The sequence below is a fragment of the Somniosus microcephalus genome, chromosome 12 (assembly GCF_052327205.1).
Source record: "Somniosus microcephalus isolate GS21.2 chromosome 12, FLI_Smic_1.0, whole genome shotgun sequence".
NCBI lineage: Eukaryota > Metazoa > Chordata > Chondrichthyes > Squaliformes > Somniosidae > Somniosus > Somniosus microcephalus.
This window is the reverse complement of record NC_140998.1, coordinates 105,867,341-105,884,577: the sequence shown is the minus strand read 5'-3', so window position 1 is coordinate 105,884,577 and position 17,237 is coordinate 105,867,341. Positions and strand designations below refer to the sequence as shown.

At 43.8% G+C, this 17,237-nt stretch overlaps 1 protein-coding gene across 3 annotated transcripts in view; it reads left to right on the top strand.

The window, feature by feature from the left end:
- Positions 1 to 17,237, top strand: part of npas3 (neuronal PAS domain protein 3) — a 1,485,068-nt gene that overhangs the window by 780,104 nt on the left and 687,727 nt on the right. For all 3 annotated transcript variants that reach the window (XM_086003382.1, XM_086003381.1, XM_086003383.1), the window contains exon 4: positions 4,500 to 4,582. In XM_086003382.1, coding sequence (XP_085859508.1) covers positions 4,500 to 4,582 — 83 coding nt within the window. The remainder of the gene's footprint in view (positions 1 to 4,499; positions 4,583 to 17,237) is intronic.

Here is a 17,237-nt window from a genome sequence, read left to right as displayed (position 1 = left end):
TGAACTTCTTCACCCCCCACACCAGGCTGAGGGCCTCCCTGTCAATCTGGGCGTAGTTACGCTCGGCTGAGGTTAACGAGCGCGACGCAAAGGCTATTGGCCTTTCTGAACCGTCAGGGAATTTGTGTGACAGCACCGCTCCGATGCCGTAGGGAGACGCATCACATGCTAACCGAATCGATAGTGTTGGATTGTAGTGGGCCAATACTTCTTTTGAAGTGATTAGGCATTTACATTTCTGAAAGGCACGCTTACACTCATCACTCCATTTCCATGTTACTCCAGTTTGCAGTAGGGCGTTCAGTGGGTGCAGAATTGTAGATAAATTTGGCAAAAACTTATGGTAGTAGTTCACCAACCCGAGGAACGACCTCAGTTGCGACACATTTTCCGGTGCTGGAGCCTTGACTACAGCCTCAATCTTGTCCGGTGACTTATGCAACCCTTCCTCATCAATCATGTGGCCACAATACGAGATTTGTCTCCTGAAGAACTCGCATTTGGGGCGGTTGGCTCGTAGCCCATATTCCTGTAATCTCGTGAGCACCTGCTCCAGGTTGGCAAGGTGTTCACTGTCATTTTCACCCGTAACCAGGATGTCGTCCAAATAACACTGGGTCCTCGGGATCCCTTGCAGGACTTGTTCCATCGCCCTCTGCCATATAGCCGGGGCTGATGCTACCCCGAATACCAGTCGATTGTACTGGTAAAGGCCTTTGTGAGTGTTTATCGTGAAGTATTTCCTAGACGCTTCTTCCACCTCCATTTGTAGATACGCTTAGGCCAGATCAATCTTTGTAAAGTGTTTCCCTCCAGATAGTGAGGCGAAAATACCTTCTATCCGTGGAAGTGGATATTGTACTGTGTGCAGGACTGGGTTCACAGTTACCTTGAAGTCCCCACAGATGCAAACCTTCTTCGGTTCCCCAGGCGTGCTGCTCAATGATTTCTTCATTACAGGAACGATGGGTGTGGCCCACTCGCTCCAGTCCACCCTGGACAGCACACCCGAACGCTCCAGACTCTCCAGCTCTGCTTCAACAGCTGGGCGGATCGCGTAAGGTACCGGCCTGGCCTTAAAAAATTTTGGGTTTGCGTTATCTTCAATTTTTATCATTGCCGTTACTCCTTTTAGAGTCCCAAGTCCTTGTTGGAACACCTCTTTCGCGTCAGTTAGAATTTTTGACAGTCATCCAGGTGTGACGTCATCATCCTTTTTATCAATCAGTCACAGTTAGCGCCTGAATGGAATGCCAATCCAATTGTATTTTTCGGATCCATTCACGTCCCAATAATGGTGGTCCTCCATCTGGTAGTATATATAGATACAGTTTCTGTGTTTCCTTGCCTTTGTATTCAACTGGCACCCTTATTTTTCCTCTGGGGTAGACTTTTTGCCCCGTGTATGTCTTCAATACAATGGACGTGTCCTTCAAGGGTATGTGTGAGAATAGCCGCTCATAGTCTCGTCGATTCATGACAGTTAGGGCTGATCCTGTGTCCAATTCCATCTTTACTGGGGACCCTGCTATCATGAGGGTGACCCAAATGGCTCGGTGATCCTCCTTTGCGATCACGTTGTGTAACTTTAGACAACTTAGTCTCCTGCTCCCGGAATCCTTATCACTCTCCTGATCTTCCGAACTACTGTCTGTCAATTTCTTTACTTTCTTGTACTTTTCCTCAGTAGTTCTTGTAGTGTTGGTTTTCTTTCCCGACCTGCAGACTCTTGCTATGTGTCCCATTTTCCCACATTGCCTGCATACTTTGTCCTTAACCCAGCAGTCCTTCTGATCATGGGTTGTTCTGCCGCAGCGATAGCACTTTTCTGCTCCATACGCCATTTCGTTAGCGCTGTATTCCTGTGGTTTCTGTTGTATTTCCGCAGCTCCCCGTGCTGCTGCTTCGTAGGATACTGCCATGCTGAAAGCCTGTTCTAGCGTCAGGTCCTTTTCCGAAAGTAGTCGTTTCTGGGTTCCTTCACTCTGGATCCCGCAGACAAACTTACCCCGCAAGGTGTCTGCCAGTCCTGCTCCGAACTGGCAGTGCTTCGATAACTTGCGTAGTTCCGTAAGATAGTCAGCATTGCTCTCATCTTTCACAGAATCACAGAAACCCCACAGTGCAGATAGAGGCCATTTTGGCCCATCGAGCCTGCACCGACACATATCCCACCCGATCCCCGTAACCCCTACACCAACACATATCCCACCCTATCCCCGTAACCCCACGTATTTAATCCCCCTAACACTAAGGGTCAATTTATCATAGCCAATCAACCTAACCCGCACATCTTTGGACTGTGGGAGGAAACCGGAGCACCCGGAGGAAACCCACGCAAACACGGGGAGAATGTGCAAACTCCACACAGACAGTCACCCGAGGCCGGATTCGAACCCGGGTCCCTGGCGCTGTGAGGCAACAGTGCTAACCACTATGCCTCTGTGCTTTGTGCTGGTTTCTTTTATGGAACTTGAATCTTTCTGCTATCAGCAGCGGTGTAGGGTTTAGGTGTTCCTGTAAGATATTAACAATCTCCTCAAAACTTTTCTCCATTGGTTTAGCTGGGGTAATTAAATTCCGCAATAGGCCGTACGTTCTCGCGCCCATCAAATTTAATAATACCGACGCCTTCTTTCCATTGGCCACCTCATTTGCCTCGCAGTACACTTCAATTCTTTCCACATACGTGGTCCAGTCTTCTACCTCGTTGTCGAAAGCAGCGATACTGCCACTTTTCGGCAGCTTGGGTGATTTAAAATGGCGCCTCCCGCGCTTTTTCTTCTTCACCAATGAATTAAAATGGCGCCTCCTGCGCTTTTCCTTCTTCCCCAATGGAATAAAATGGCGCCTCCCACGATTTTCCTTCTTCCCCTTGCTGCCACGCTGCTTGTAGCGTTCTGCAGGGTAATGGCGGTGACCCGCGGCTTTGGCGCGTCTCACTTTTCCTTCCCCTTGTTTTATTTTCGCTACGCTGCCCGGTTCTTGAGCACCGACCGCGCCCTGTGCGCTCCACCCTCTCTCTCTTTTCCTCCCGACGACACTGCGCGGCCCCTTTGCAGAGCCGCTCGATCGAGCTCGAGCCCGCCGCAGTCCGGAAGGGTCAGCGCACTACCTGCTACCAGCACGATTTGCTGGAACACCTTGACTGGGGAGCCAAGCCCAGCTCTCCACAGCCTCTCCTGCAACTCTCCGAACTCCGATGGATCCTTGGGCGGTTGCCCGCGGTCGACGCCTGTTGTTCTGACTTCGACCTCCAAAAGCTTCTTCTCAGGGAAAGATCCCCATGAGGTAATGCAGTACTGCAGGTGAGTTCGAACCTGTTCGTCGCCACTGTAATGTCCGAGTATAAATAATACACGGACTGCAGGAGAACAATAAAACAGGTGTTTACTTGAACAGAGGGTAACTTAAGACTGAAATACAGAAGCCTGCTATGGCTTTATATACAGGGGTAGTCACTGCCGGTACTGCAGTATAGAATCAGTTCTTCTCTTAAAGGCACATACACAACACCCGGAGAGGAGGGTGTCGGTGATTCATGGGACGGGGTGGTAATCGTGGGGGTTTGGTGACAATGGGGTGGGGGGAAGTCGGTGATCCCGGTGGAGAATTGTATGGTGCTATGGATTCCAATACTGAATTCAGCCTAGACTCATAGGATGAATGTCTATTCTCTCTCTGCTGGCATTAAAGGTTCTGTGTAAATTGAATTTGGCAAGTTTCATGCACAGCATTTTGCAGGAGTGGGTCCATAAACCTGCCCACAAGTTGGTAGTAAATTGTCAATCTCACTCAGGCTATAAAGATGTTCTAATGTGTGAAATGGATAACTTTACAATGTTTTAGTCAGAGGGATGCTCTTTTGAACTGAAAGTATATTGTTGTACAGAGCAAGAGCTGTTTTATTCTGCATCTGAACCATGCTACACCAGGTGCTTGATACTAATATTGGATAATGAAAGTGGAAAATACTCCATTCTATAGTACATCTCAGCTTGGTGCCCAGAAAAATATCAATTAAATGATTATTTTTTGTAACTAATTTCTAAAACAAAACTGGACATGACGAGCCTCACTTTTGAATATAGGAGTATATTTTCTTCTGTTTTCTAATCATTAGGTCACGAGATAAATATGAGGAAGGACCTTCAGCCCATTCAGCTCATTTGTGCAGTAAAACCTACAATTTGCTCCAATTACAGCATCCAGTTATTTCTTACATAATTCAAAGTTTGTTTGCCTTCAGTAAATTAATTCAGAGTGTTGATCACTTTTTATGTGCCGCTAGTGGAAAAAGTCAACAGGATCATAAAGCAAGGGAATCCACTTTATATTTCTGTTAATTTAAATTTTTTGCCAACATTAGTGAACAGAGGAAAATATACCCCATAATGTTTCACAAAATTAAAATAGAAGCATTAACATCTGTTACCTGTGGTTATTACCAAGGTTTGATTAAACCTTTGAATACTTAATATTTTTCTTTTTATATTTAGCATTAGGAGCACAACGCAGGAGGAGTCCAAGTTCTATTGCCATTAACGTGTTCGAACGGAATTTGGGAAGCCATATTCTACAGGTAAGTGACCCAACCAGCTAGGATTATTTATACTTGATGTTACTGACAATGGTTCTTTCATTGGTTGGAGGTTAGTTATTTTATTGAAAACCTGTTACTGTGGAAGCATAACAAAAGGTTTCTGTCATCAATTAAAGAGTTAGGTGGGACAAAATACTTGTGTTTTCTATTGTCCTGGCATATTTTGAATGTGAGCTGCTTTTATTTTGCTATAACAAATAGGCATTGGCTTCTGATTAAGGCACAGCAGAAATTCTTATGGTTAGGATTGGATGCCTTTGAGTTCACACAACGTTCAGTTACAAATACTACATCTAATATGTGCGATCTGGTTAACGTATATTTTTAAAGAAACATTTAATGAATACTTTTTTGTTAATTGTACAAAAGCTCTGATTAATGATGTATCTCCAGGGAAACTAGTTTTGAATGGATATATGTTTACTTTAGTAAATATGTGCTTGTCCATTCTATCATTACAAATGACAAAGATGTTACATAAATGTTATCCATTGACATGCAATATAATGTCAAATTTATACTGATCCATTGGCCTGCAATATATGTCAAATTTTGACTGATTATAATTCAATAAAATAAAGATGCTGTAAAATATCCACCTGCATGCCTAACTAGTGTATTGAGTTTCAAACTTGCCTCATCCTAGCTTAATCTCCACTGTTCATGATCATAAGTTAATAAGATATGCACCCTGAACTATTAAGTGGCATTGCCTTCTACGTGTATGGCCCCACTCTTCAGTTACAGCACTATCAAAATATTTCATTATTACAGTTCTTTAACATTTGTAATAGTTGGAAAATAAGAGCTAAGCAGTTAACTCATTTTAGATGTATATTTTAATTCATTCTCGGGATATGGGCATCACTGGCAAGGCCAGCATTTATTACCTATCCCTAGTTGCCCTTGAAAAGGTGGTGGTGAGCCGCCTTCTTGAACCGCTGCAGTCCCAGTGCTGAAGGTATTCCCACAGTGCTGTTAGGTATGGAGTTCCAGGACTTTGACCCAGTGACGATGAAGGAATGGCAATATATGACGAAGTCAGGATGGTATCTAACTTGTAGGGGATCTTGGAGGTGATAGAATTCCCATTCACTTGTTGCCCTAGTCCATCTAAGTGGTGTCCACTTGATTCCTTAATTTGTTTTAAGTTTTCAACCACTGGACCCTCTCTAATGCATCGAACCCAGGCCAATGGAACAAAACTCTTCTGTTGCTCTATTGGCAGTCAAGGACCATTGCTGAACTGAGTCAATACATTCTTTATCTATGTGCCAGTCTGGTATGTTGTTTTGTTTGAATCTATATGCACATACATTGGTGAGAACAGCAAATGATCTATATATCAATTATTAGACCTACGACTTATTTTTAACATATTCATTAAACCATTTGTCAGATGTGATCCACATTATTGAAATGGTGCACATTTGGTTCATAACTGTATTCATGAGTTTAATATACTGGAAACCACTGAATATGAGGTAAAGTAATACCACAAAAACACCAAACACCTTGCAGTCCTCTCGTGATGTATCAAACAGGAAAATGTTACTTGTTTTCCATTGCAGCAAAAATACAATCCACATTTCAAGGTCCAAACAAGTTTTGCTTGATATTCCACTCACTCACATGTTCCAATTTCTTTTTATAAGCTTTTCTCCTTTTAGCCCTCATCTCTTGGTAGTCCAGGCTGGGTATGGTTACATAGATGGCAGCAGTCGTTATTTTGTCCAAGTGGTCAAGCCTGGACAGTGAGAAATGGTGGGTTACTAAACCATGGGGATCATCATATTCAAGCTAATCCACTCCTTACCAATTTGTCCTTTTTGCCTTGGATGGATTACTGATTGGCAATCAGTAATAACCTTGACTAAATTTTTTATCTTATCTAACCTGGGGACGTTGAGAGCTTGTGTGCTCTTTGTTGCCATTCCAACTAAAATTGGCTGACTCAATACAGACCAACTTTGTGCCTTCCTGTACTTTTTGGGTCATCTAAATATCTATGTATCATCTAAGCTATTGGGAAAGGGCTTTCTACAGTGTATTTAATATAAGATACACTGTTTAGAGGAGAGCAAAGTGGGTATTTATGTAATCTTTGAGGGATTATATCACTGGAGGATTTAACTTTAAATGTCTCGCCTGCCACAACTACAGTGTACAATTTTCAATGGAGCAATGTTGCATATATGCAATATACCGATCACATTTACTAGCTAATCAATACCTGGGTAGAAATTACCTCGATTTTTGCATCAATTTGCAATCACTTTCACCACTAAATCTGATGTTACTGAGCACAGACGCAGCATTAGTATTCCTTACCCCCTCCTCCCATTTTGGAATGCACGACAAATCCCCTGTGCTTTTGCTCACTGAGGAGGAAAAGGCAATGCTGCTGTGTGGTTTGTGTTGTGTGAAACTAGCATTTGCTCAACTCTGAGACTAATGCAACTTGTGTGTCAGTTTGTTGACAAAATAATATCCAATCCATTTTGTGGTTCAAGATGTCAGATAAACATAAATTCTCTTCTTGCTTCTACTGGTTTACAATGTTGGGGTGGGGGGAGCTCATTATAGCATACTGCCTAAACATGGTGAGTACTTTTAAATTCAGATTTTTTTTAAAAACATGTTACTCTTTTCTATTTCAGCTTTAAACTTGCTCACATTTCTTATTTACTCTACACATTTACACAGAGCCTGACCCCCCACAGCCTGATGCTGTTACATTTTGTTTTATTCATTCATGGGATGTGGGCGCTGCTGGTAAGGCCAGGCTTTTTTGCCCAGCTCTTATGGTGGAAAGGCTTTTGAGGAGTCAGGAGGTGAGACACTAGCTGCAAAATACCCACCCTCTGACCTGCTCTTGTAACTACAGTATTTATGTGGCTGGTTCAGTTAAGTTTCTAGTCAATGGTGACCACCCCAGGATATTGATGGTGGGGGATTCGACGATGGTAATGCCATTGAATGTCATGGGGAGGTGGTACTCTTGTTGGAGATAGTCTTTGCCTATGTGGCGTGAATGTTACTTGCCACTTATCAGCGCAAGTCTGAATGTTGTCCAGGTCTTGCTGACACAGAATGCTTCGTTATCTGAGGAGATGCGAATGGAACTGAACACTGTGCAATCATCAGCAAACATCCCCACTTCTGACCTTACGATGGAGAAAAGGTCATTGATGAATCAGCTGAAAATGGTTGGGTCTCGGACACTGCCCTGAGGAACTCCTGCAGCGATGTCCTGGGGCTGAGATGATTGGCCTCCAACAACCGCAACCATCTTCCTTTGTGCTAGTTATGACTCTAGCTAGTAGAGAGTTTTTCCCCTGTGCTCGCTGACCTACATTGGCTCCTGGTTAAGCAGCGCCTCTTTTTCCAAATTCTCAACCTTGTTTTCAAATCCCTCTATGGACTCGCCCCTTCCTATCTCTAATCTCCTTCAGCCCCACAACCCCCCAGAGATATCTGCGCTCCTCTATTTCTGCCCTCTTGAGCATCCCTGATTATAATCACTCAACCTTTGGTGGCCATGCCTTCTGTTGCCTCGGCCCTAAGCTCTGGAATTCCCTGCCTAAACCTCTCCGCCTCGCTACCTCTCTACCTCTCTTTCCTCCTTTAAGATGCTCCTTAAAACCTACCTCTTTGACCAAGCTTTTGGTCACCTGCCCTAATTTATCCTTATGTGGCTTGTTGTCAAATTTTTTGTCTTAAAATACTCCTGTGCAGCACCTTGGGACGTTTTACTACGTTAAAGGCGCTATATAAATACAAGTTGTTGTTGTTGATTTCCATTGACTTCAATTTTCCTAGGGCTCCTTGATGTCACACTCGGTCAAATGCTGCCTTGATGTCAAGGGCAGTGACTCTCACCTCGCCTCTGGAATTCAGCTCTTTTGTCCATGTTTGGACCAATGCTGCAATGAAGTCGGGATTTGGTGTCTTCGGGTATGGTTTAGCATTTCCCCCCCCCCCCATTTCAATTGCTCCTACATTATAATTTATGTCATGAACTCTTTTGTTGAACAAGCTCAAAATCTCTGGCTATATTTTTCCAAATGGAACGGTACAAAGCAGAAATGGTTAGAAAATTAGGCAGTAAGGCCACTCTGTCATGTTCCTGCCCCAATCTCTCTTTTCTGCTCCCCAACCGAGAAGACTGGCCACTCCCCTTAACCAGCCCATCTGGTGTAATTAATGGCAGGGAAGCAAGGACTAGCAAGCCTACTGACCCTAGGAACCACCAGTAGAGGTGTCATGATAGTGCCAGGGCAATGATGGAAGTTCCCCTGATGCTTCTCTTGGAGGGAGAGGGCCCAGTAGTGAGCATCACTCCCTCCCCTCGGTCCTCAAACATTGACCTTTTTGGGCCTCGGCATACTTAATGACCCCAACCCAGGAAACTGGGCTGGGGTCGTGGTGGTGTGAGACAGCGGGTATAAGTCCTTCTCTGTCCCTCCTGAGATGGATTCAGGAAAGCTTAGCCTGTGCATTGCACTACCCAGAGATAGTAAAATTCTCTTCACATTTTCCAATCGATGAAGTGCTCATATATTCTATGGCCAGGTGCAATTGAACAAGAGGCAACCTGTGCAGTACTGCATTTCAAAAATGTCACATTCCAGTTGTTCTATTAATTACAGGCTTGAGATAGTAAATGTATTTTATAGCAGATGGTGGTGGTTGTCAGCAGGTCAAATACTTGACAAGTTGAGGAGATTTATAATTAACATCAGTATATACTAGAAGTGTGGTGAGGCGTTGCCTTTCAAGGAAGGACTTATTCTCAGCAAATAATCCCCATTAATCTTCACTTTAATTGATTGCAGAAATTTTGGGGATGACATTTAAAAGAGCCAGGTCTGGTGTGATTAATATAGCTAAAATGAACCAATAATGGATGCAAAGCAGTCATTACTTTCTTTGTTGAGATCACAGGTTAATCTTAGAGAGTGGTGTTGGACAGTGACTTTTAAATAGTTATTTGATTGAATGGACACTACATTGGATACAGTCGTTCAGTTGTTTAATTGATACAAAATAATATGTTTTCTCTTTTAATTTTAATAGATATTGATGCGCTATCAATTACTCATAAAAGACTGAGAGTTAAGAGAGTAACTAAAGGCTTTTATTAACAAAAGAATGAAGGTCTGCCTCGAGTGGTCGACCGGTCCAGAAATACAAAGGGCTGGGGAGCAGTCACCTTTATACTAGGACTTGTGGGAGGAGTCAGCCGAGGCATGTCCAGGCATGTACACAGTGGAATACAAACAGTGGTTTACCACAGATATAATGGCCCCAAATTTCCTCGGGGTCAAAGATGCATTCCCAGCATAAGTCAGTAGGAAGTGTGGCACAGACTCGGGCAATTTTGGTGGGTAAACTGGGCCCTAGCCCAGGTCACAATTTACTGATGGGGCCTGTGGCAGGTGGTACCTCCAGCTGCCTCAAACATGGCCCATAATGGAGGGATGAGGCTGAGGGGAGGCATTTCTCACACTAGGAATGTCGTCAGCCCTAGCCTAGCAGCTGCCCAGTGACCTATAGGCTAGAATGGACCTGGTGTATAGATCAGCCAAGGGACGGAAATTGGATCTAATGGGATCTTGAAGCCAGGGTCATGGCATGAAACACCCCAGAAATGTAGCACTGACCATTTTAGCGGCGGAGCCTGTAATTCTTGGTTTGGATTCATTGCCGACCCCTCCAAGCATGCATTCCAATGCCACATTTCTCAGCTTCCTTCCTATAATGAGCACCCATATGCACCCATGCTGGTGAGGGCACTCGCTGAACACATTCAAATAATTTGATCCCACGCTCACCCCAGATACACTTCCAGGGTCAGAGGTACAGGTTGTCCACTCTGCTGCTCTTACGTTGATGGAGTGGGCCAAGGATAATCAGGCACAATGTTATTAAGCATTCTAATAAATGCCATTACATAATGGCCCAGAAATTGCTGGAATGGCGCATCTTGCGGCAAGTGACATGAAGTGGACTTTTTTCCTCATCCTTCAGCTCGCACTGTATTCGCAGTGCAAATTGCTGGAAATGTGAATTAATAATGGCGCAGCGACATCAACGGGGCATTTGGGACCTCATGAACATCATGTCCAATGGTCTACCTCCTTAACCAATTAAACTTAAGGATAGAGAAAGAAACAGAGCGAACGACGGAGAAGGAAATAGTATGACTTAGAGTCAAATTCAATACAGAAAGAGAAATAAAGAGAGGGAAAGAAGAGAATGGATTAAGACAGAGAGAAAAAAGAGACAAAGGAAAAGAAAGAAAAAAAAAACAAGCAGAAGAAGAGGACATTGTAACCCAATTGCGTTTGTGAATTATTGTATTGGTCCTTGAGAAGTTAATAATGGGGCAGTAATTCCTCCCCAAACGCGTGAGTACGGAAGGGGTACTCGCGCGTCTGGCCAGAGGAAATGCCGGTTTTCAGCATGCACAGCGCATGCGCTGAAAACCGGCATTTCCTCTCCTCTAACTCAAGAGGTGAAGAGGCTAGCGCGTGCGCTGTAGGGGGCAGCGCGTGCGTCTTGGATTTCCTCTGTTTTGGGGGATTTGCGCATGTGTAAAGGCCTCTGGTCTTTACGCTTGTAAAAAGTACACGTAAGTATTTATTTTTACAGGTAAGTGGTGTTTTAGTGCAATTTAGAAAAAACATTTCCACAGGTTTATTATTTTAAAGAATCTACAATAAGGTAAGTTTAGTTTTAGACCCTTTTTATTAAAAATTTGTTTTTTTCAAAAAAAAAATTATTGCTTAAATTATTTTTTTTAACTTATTTATACTTAATTTAATGATTGGGATGTTTTTTTAAATTTTATTTAAAGTTTAAATAGTGTTTTGGGGTGCAGTACTTCTCATGAGTTTGACAGTTCTTACTCTCAAACTTATGAATGAAGTTTCCCCTCCCCTGATTGGCTGCACAGTGCTCACCTGATCCCAGCCGGCACATCGCACTAACTACGCCGCTGGGTCAGGTTAGCACAGCGCGCCGACATCAGAACCGGGCCACTGACAGGAAATCCACTGCGGGCCAGGTTTCAGATGTCGGCGCGCCGGGTAAGTGCACATCGGGGGCTTGCACGCGCGGCAAGCCCCCGACACCAAGTTCTGGGCTAATAAGTGAATGGCAGGATAGATGTGCGAAATGTACAAACATTCTTACTCATATACTGATTCCCAAAATTATTTTCTGAAAGAAATCTATTTAATTTTCATTTCTGAGTGTCAAAACAGCTTTGCACCCTGAAAATTATTGCTTTCCACAGTGTGAACAGCAAGACTGGCACAAAAGTACTGCCAAGATAGAGTAAAAAAATAATTTTAAAATCCTCTAGGAACAATTCACTACTTGCTGCAGTGAGACTCCACAGCTTCATTTTCTGGGTCTCTAACGTTAATTACATGACTTATGCTCCTGACATGAAACTTAACAGGGCCCTTCTAATATGAATTACCAGCCCTAAATGGCCATGGCGAGATTAATTCGCATTTACGACACAAATCCAGCAACTACCTGACATGCAATTAATTTCAATGGGAAGGTTGCAATTTTGTTGGTTTTGTCCAGGCTAATGGTGGAGCGGCGCAAATTGTCCAGCAGTTTGTGGAGAATCGGAACTCCTTGGGCTGGATTTTCATTCGGCAGTCGGGAAGGAGGCGGGACTACAACTTTCGGGTTTTAGTCCTGCCTCCATCGACGTCCGGCCAATCCACGTGATTTTCCCTTGATTGACCTTGTTGAGCCCGCCCAGCAGGCTCAGCAGGCCAATTAAGGGCCACCCGGCAACAGGTGACGTCACAGACTGAAATTTCATCTGTCAAGAGTTTTTGACAGATGAAATATCAGTGTTTCACAGCTGTTTGAAGCTGTCAAACACTGACAGTCTGACTTCTAACCTGAGTCCTTCTCCACAGACTCAGTTAGAACTCTCACCGACACTGAAAGCTGCAGGCTGTCACTTTTGACAGTTCGCAGCCATTCAGCTTTCAGTGCCGGCTGAGTGATGGACTCCCGACGCCTAGAGGAAGAAAGGCTGTTAAGGTAAGTACAGGTAATTTAAACATCTTGACACACCAAACACACTTACCTTTGCACTCATGCACCCATCACTCACCTGAACACCGACATCGCGACCCCTCCTAGTCCTTCAACCCGACGGCCCGCCTGCTCTAACCTGGCGTGGTTTGGAGCCGTTGGGAATCCCACATGACAACCCTCAAAATAGGGATTAGGCTAAAAACTGCCTGTTAACTACCTGTTAACAGGCAGTTAATTGGCACTAATCCCTTCCCGCCTCGGGTCGGCGGGTCCCAGTGCGGGGCGGGTACCTGCCTCCTCTGAAACTTACGTGGAGGCGGGTTTTGGGCAGGATGGTGTCGGGACCCCCGAATTCGGGATTTTTGCACCCCCCACACGCCTAAAAGCCTGCCTCACGGCACACTGAAAATCTGGCCCGTTGCGTTTCTCTTCATCGCCACAAATTGCTGGATTTTTTGTGAACAAAAATGGTGAGCACTGTTAATTTGCCATTATTTTTCCAACAATTTCTGGGCCAATGTATCCTGGTATGTCTCTTATTTGTCATTTTGAAACCATTTTTTGTTATTACCATACAGTTCAATCCAAGCAAGTTATTGTACTCATTCTTGCAGATATTCCATTAAATGTAAGACGATGTTTCAGTATAACTACTCCTTGAAGCAATTGAAACAAAATTAAAGTAGTTATTTAGCAGCTATAGCATATTAAGTTTGCTATATATTTTGCATGCACCTTATTTGGATGTGACTGTTCTCCCATACACAGACACCCCTGCAGCTGCACACTTTTATCACTAGATGGAGGTTCATAAGTTCCGGAAGCTACGGATATTCAGACCTATACTTAAACCAGCATTAATGCTCTGAGGGAAATTTGCTTTGTCCTGACTTTCTGCGGTCACCACCACAGGTAATCCACTAGCTGTAAAGAACTCAGAAAGCTACAAGGCTTTGTTACTCCTCTGCTCCATTCTTTTACCTCTGAGCCTAATTGCATTTCCGCCAATCACAACTAAGGTCTACATTGGCCACTTCTGTGATCTGAAATGTAGCTATGATGTTTCATGCAAGTGAAACTGTGAAGCAAAAGAGAGCTTTGTCATGCCACTAAGAACATTGAATAATACTGCATTCGCATTATTCTCTTTCTTGAAGAGCTCAGGGAGGGCAGAATTCATAAGGGCAAATGCATCATGGCTGCGTCCAGAAAATCTTGTGTTGATGTGGGGAAATCTTTGCCCATTGTCACCCACAATCTAGTCATCGAATAAGATGTAGCCCTTTCTGTTCAGCAACTTAAGGGTTTACCATTGGAGCTTGCAAAGCAACATGGGTGACATCTATTGAACCTGCACTTTGAGAAAGCCCGCAACACCATAAAACTGGATGTCCCTATTCGACTGCTGGATGAACTCCCCAGAAATATGTCAATTACGTGACAAATGCATGCCCAGATGGCATCATTGCTACCTCCAAATGACCCAGTGGCATAAACGTTGAGCGCAGTCATGACCTTCAGAGCCAAATGCTGGGCAGAAGACTGTGACCATAGGTCTTCATATATTGGAACACAGCCCCCTTATTGTGTCTTTGGTGATGCACACTCTAACACGGTGCTCCTTGCTAAGGTATGCATAGAATCTGTGTGGTCTGTAAATTCTTTGGGTAGCAGGGAGGATGGGGAGGGGGTGGGGGGGGAGAGAAATGCCTTGAATGGTCCATCCTTGCTGTGGCCACCACAACAGGTAATCCACTAGCTGTAAAGAACTCAAAGCTACAAGGCTTTGTTACTCCTCTGCTCCATTCTTTTACCTGGCTGTTCTTTCCTGCATCCTCTCTTACTGCTCCACCTCCTCCTTCAGTATAATAGCAAACAAAGAAATACCCATTGGGATTCCCATACCTGGTCCCCAGTATCTCACTGGGTGGAAACAAAAGTATTCTGGGTTTAACAATCCCAGTTAGTCTGACGGAAGACCAGCAATGTCAATTAAAGAAAGCAAAAAATAAATGCTGCAAAAACTCTACCAGCTCCAGAAATCCATAAAAAAATTTCAGCACTCTGAAGGCTCAAAGGTTCCTCACTTCTGCCAGTTTCAGCTGAACCTGGCAACACATATACCTTAAAAGACTCATTTTACACTACCATGGTGCATTGTAAGCATAACTTACAGAAATTCAGTACACCAACACCACTGGCCCTTGGTTAAGTCAATGTTCAATGTTGATGAGCTTTACTGGGACTCATTGGGCAGATTGCAGGATGACCCAAATGTGATTGGAACTCGGGCACATCGATTTTGGGGTGGAAAACCAGTGGAAATGGCTTCTGCTCCAATTTGCAGACCAGTACATTGAGTTGTCCTGATTTTACAAACCAGAAACAACAAAAATAGACAAGGAATTTCAGGGCCACAATGTTTGTGTTTACATTTCTCCCGATACTGTGTGACCTGCAACTCCTCTCATCCAGTTAAACAAAAAGCATTTGCAGGTAGGGGAACTCAACAATAGTATTGCCGTCGAATGTCATGGGGAGGTGGTTAGACTGTCTCTTGTTGGAGATGGTCACTGCCTGGCACTTGTCTGGCGCGAATGTTACTTGCCACTTATCAACTCAAGCCTGCCTGGATGTTGTCCAGGTTTTACTGCCATGCGAGCTTGGACTGCTTCATTGGCCCAGAAATTCGGGTCTCCATGGGTGAGTACGCACGGGGTACTCACCCGTAAGCCCAATGGAAGTGCCGGTTTCCTGCATGCACTGCGCATGCGCGGGGAAACTGGAGTTGAACGTGTGCGTGGGAGAGGCTGCGTGTGCGCATCGAACTTGCGTTTTTTTTTACAGGTTTTCCCGGGAGGGTAAGCCTCCAGAAGTTACACATTTAAAAAGTAGGCATAAGGCCTGCTTTTTACAAGGTAAGTGGTGAATTAATTCAAATTAAAACATTTTTTCCACAGGTTTATTATTTTCAAATACTTTTAAAGAAAGGTAAGTTTATTTTTAGCCCTGTTAGAAAATAAAATTATTTTTCAAAAATTTAAATTGTTTAAAATAGTATTTCATGTAATTTATAGTTTATAAAAATGTGATTTAAAAAAAAAATTATTTGAAGATTTAGTGATGTTTTGGGGCCCGTAGTATTTCTAAGTTTTGACAGCTCTTCCTGTCAAACTTATGAATGGGCATTTCCCTGCTCCAATTGGCTCCCCATGGCCCATGTGATCCCAGGGGACGCCTCATAAGAAATAGAAGCAGGAGTAGGCCATACAGCCCCTCAGGCCTGCTCCGCCATTCAATAGGATCATGGCTGATCTGAATCTAGACTCACGTCCACTTCCCTGCCCTCTCCCCGTAACCCCTAATTCCCTTATCTGCTAGGAAAATGTCTATCTCCATTTTAAATTTATTTAATGTTGCAGCTTCCACAGCTCTATGGGATAGCAAATTCCATAGATTTACTACCCTCTGAGTGAAGAAGTTTCTCCTCATCTCAGTTTTGAAAGGGCAGCCCCTTATTCTAAGATTATGCCCCCTAGTTCTCGTCTCACCCATCAGTGGAAACATCCTCACCGCATCCACCCGACCAAGCCCCCTCACAATCTTATATGTTTCGATAAGATCGCCTCTCATTCTTCTGAATTCCAATGAGTAGAGTCCCAACCTACTCAATCTTTCCTCATACGTCAACCCCCTCATCTCCGGAATCAACCGAGTGAACCTTCTCTGAACCGCCTCGAGAGCAAGTATATCTTTTCTTAAATATGGAAACCAAAACTGCACGCAGCATTCCAGGTGTGGCCTCACCAATACCCTGTATAACTGCAGCAAGACTTCCCTGTTTTTATACTCCATCCCCCTTGCAATAAAAGCCAAGATTCCATTGGCCTTCCTGATCACCTGCTGCACCTGCATACTAACTTTTTGTGTTTCATGCACCAGGACCCCCAGATCCCTTTGTACTGTAGCACTTTGCAGTTTCTCTCCATTTAGATAATAACTTGCTCTTTGATTTTTTCTGCCAAAGTGCATAACCTCACATTTTCCAACATTATATTGCATCTGCCAAATCTCTGCCCACTCACTTAGCCTGTCTATGTCCTTTTGCAGGTTTTTTATGTCCTCCTCACTCATTGCTTTCCCTCCCATCTTTGTATCGTCGGCAAACTTGGATATGTTGCACTCGGTCCCTTCCTCCAAATCGTTAATATAGATTGTAAAGAGTTGGGGTCCCAGCACTGACTCCTGCGGAACACCACTAGTTACTGATTGCCAGCCCGAGAACGAACCATTTATCCCAACTCTTTGTTTTCTGTTAGATAGCCAATCTTCCACCCATGCCAGTATATTACCCCCATCCCGTGATTTTTTTATCTTGATCAGTAATCTTTTGTGTGGAACCTTGTCAAAATGCCTTTTGGAAATCCAAATATACTACATCCACTGGTTCCCCTTTATCCACCCTGTAAGTTACATCCTCAAAGAATTCGAGCAAATTTGTCAAACATGACTTCCCCTTAGTAAAACCATGCTGACTTTGTCCTTTTAAATTATGTTT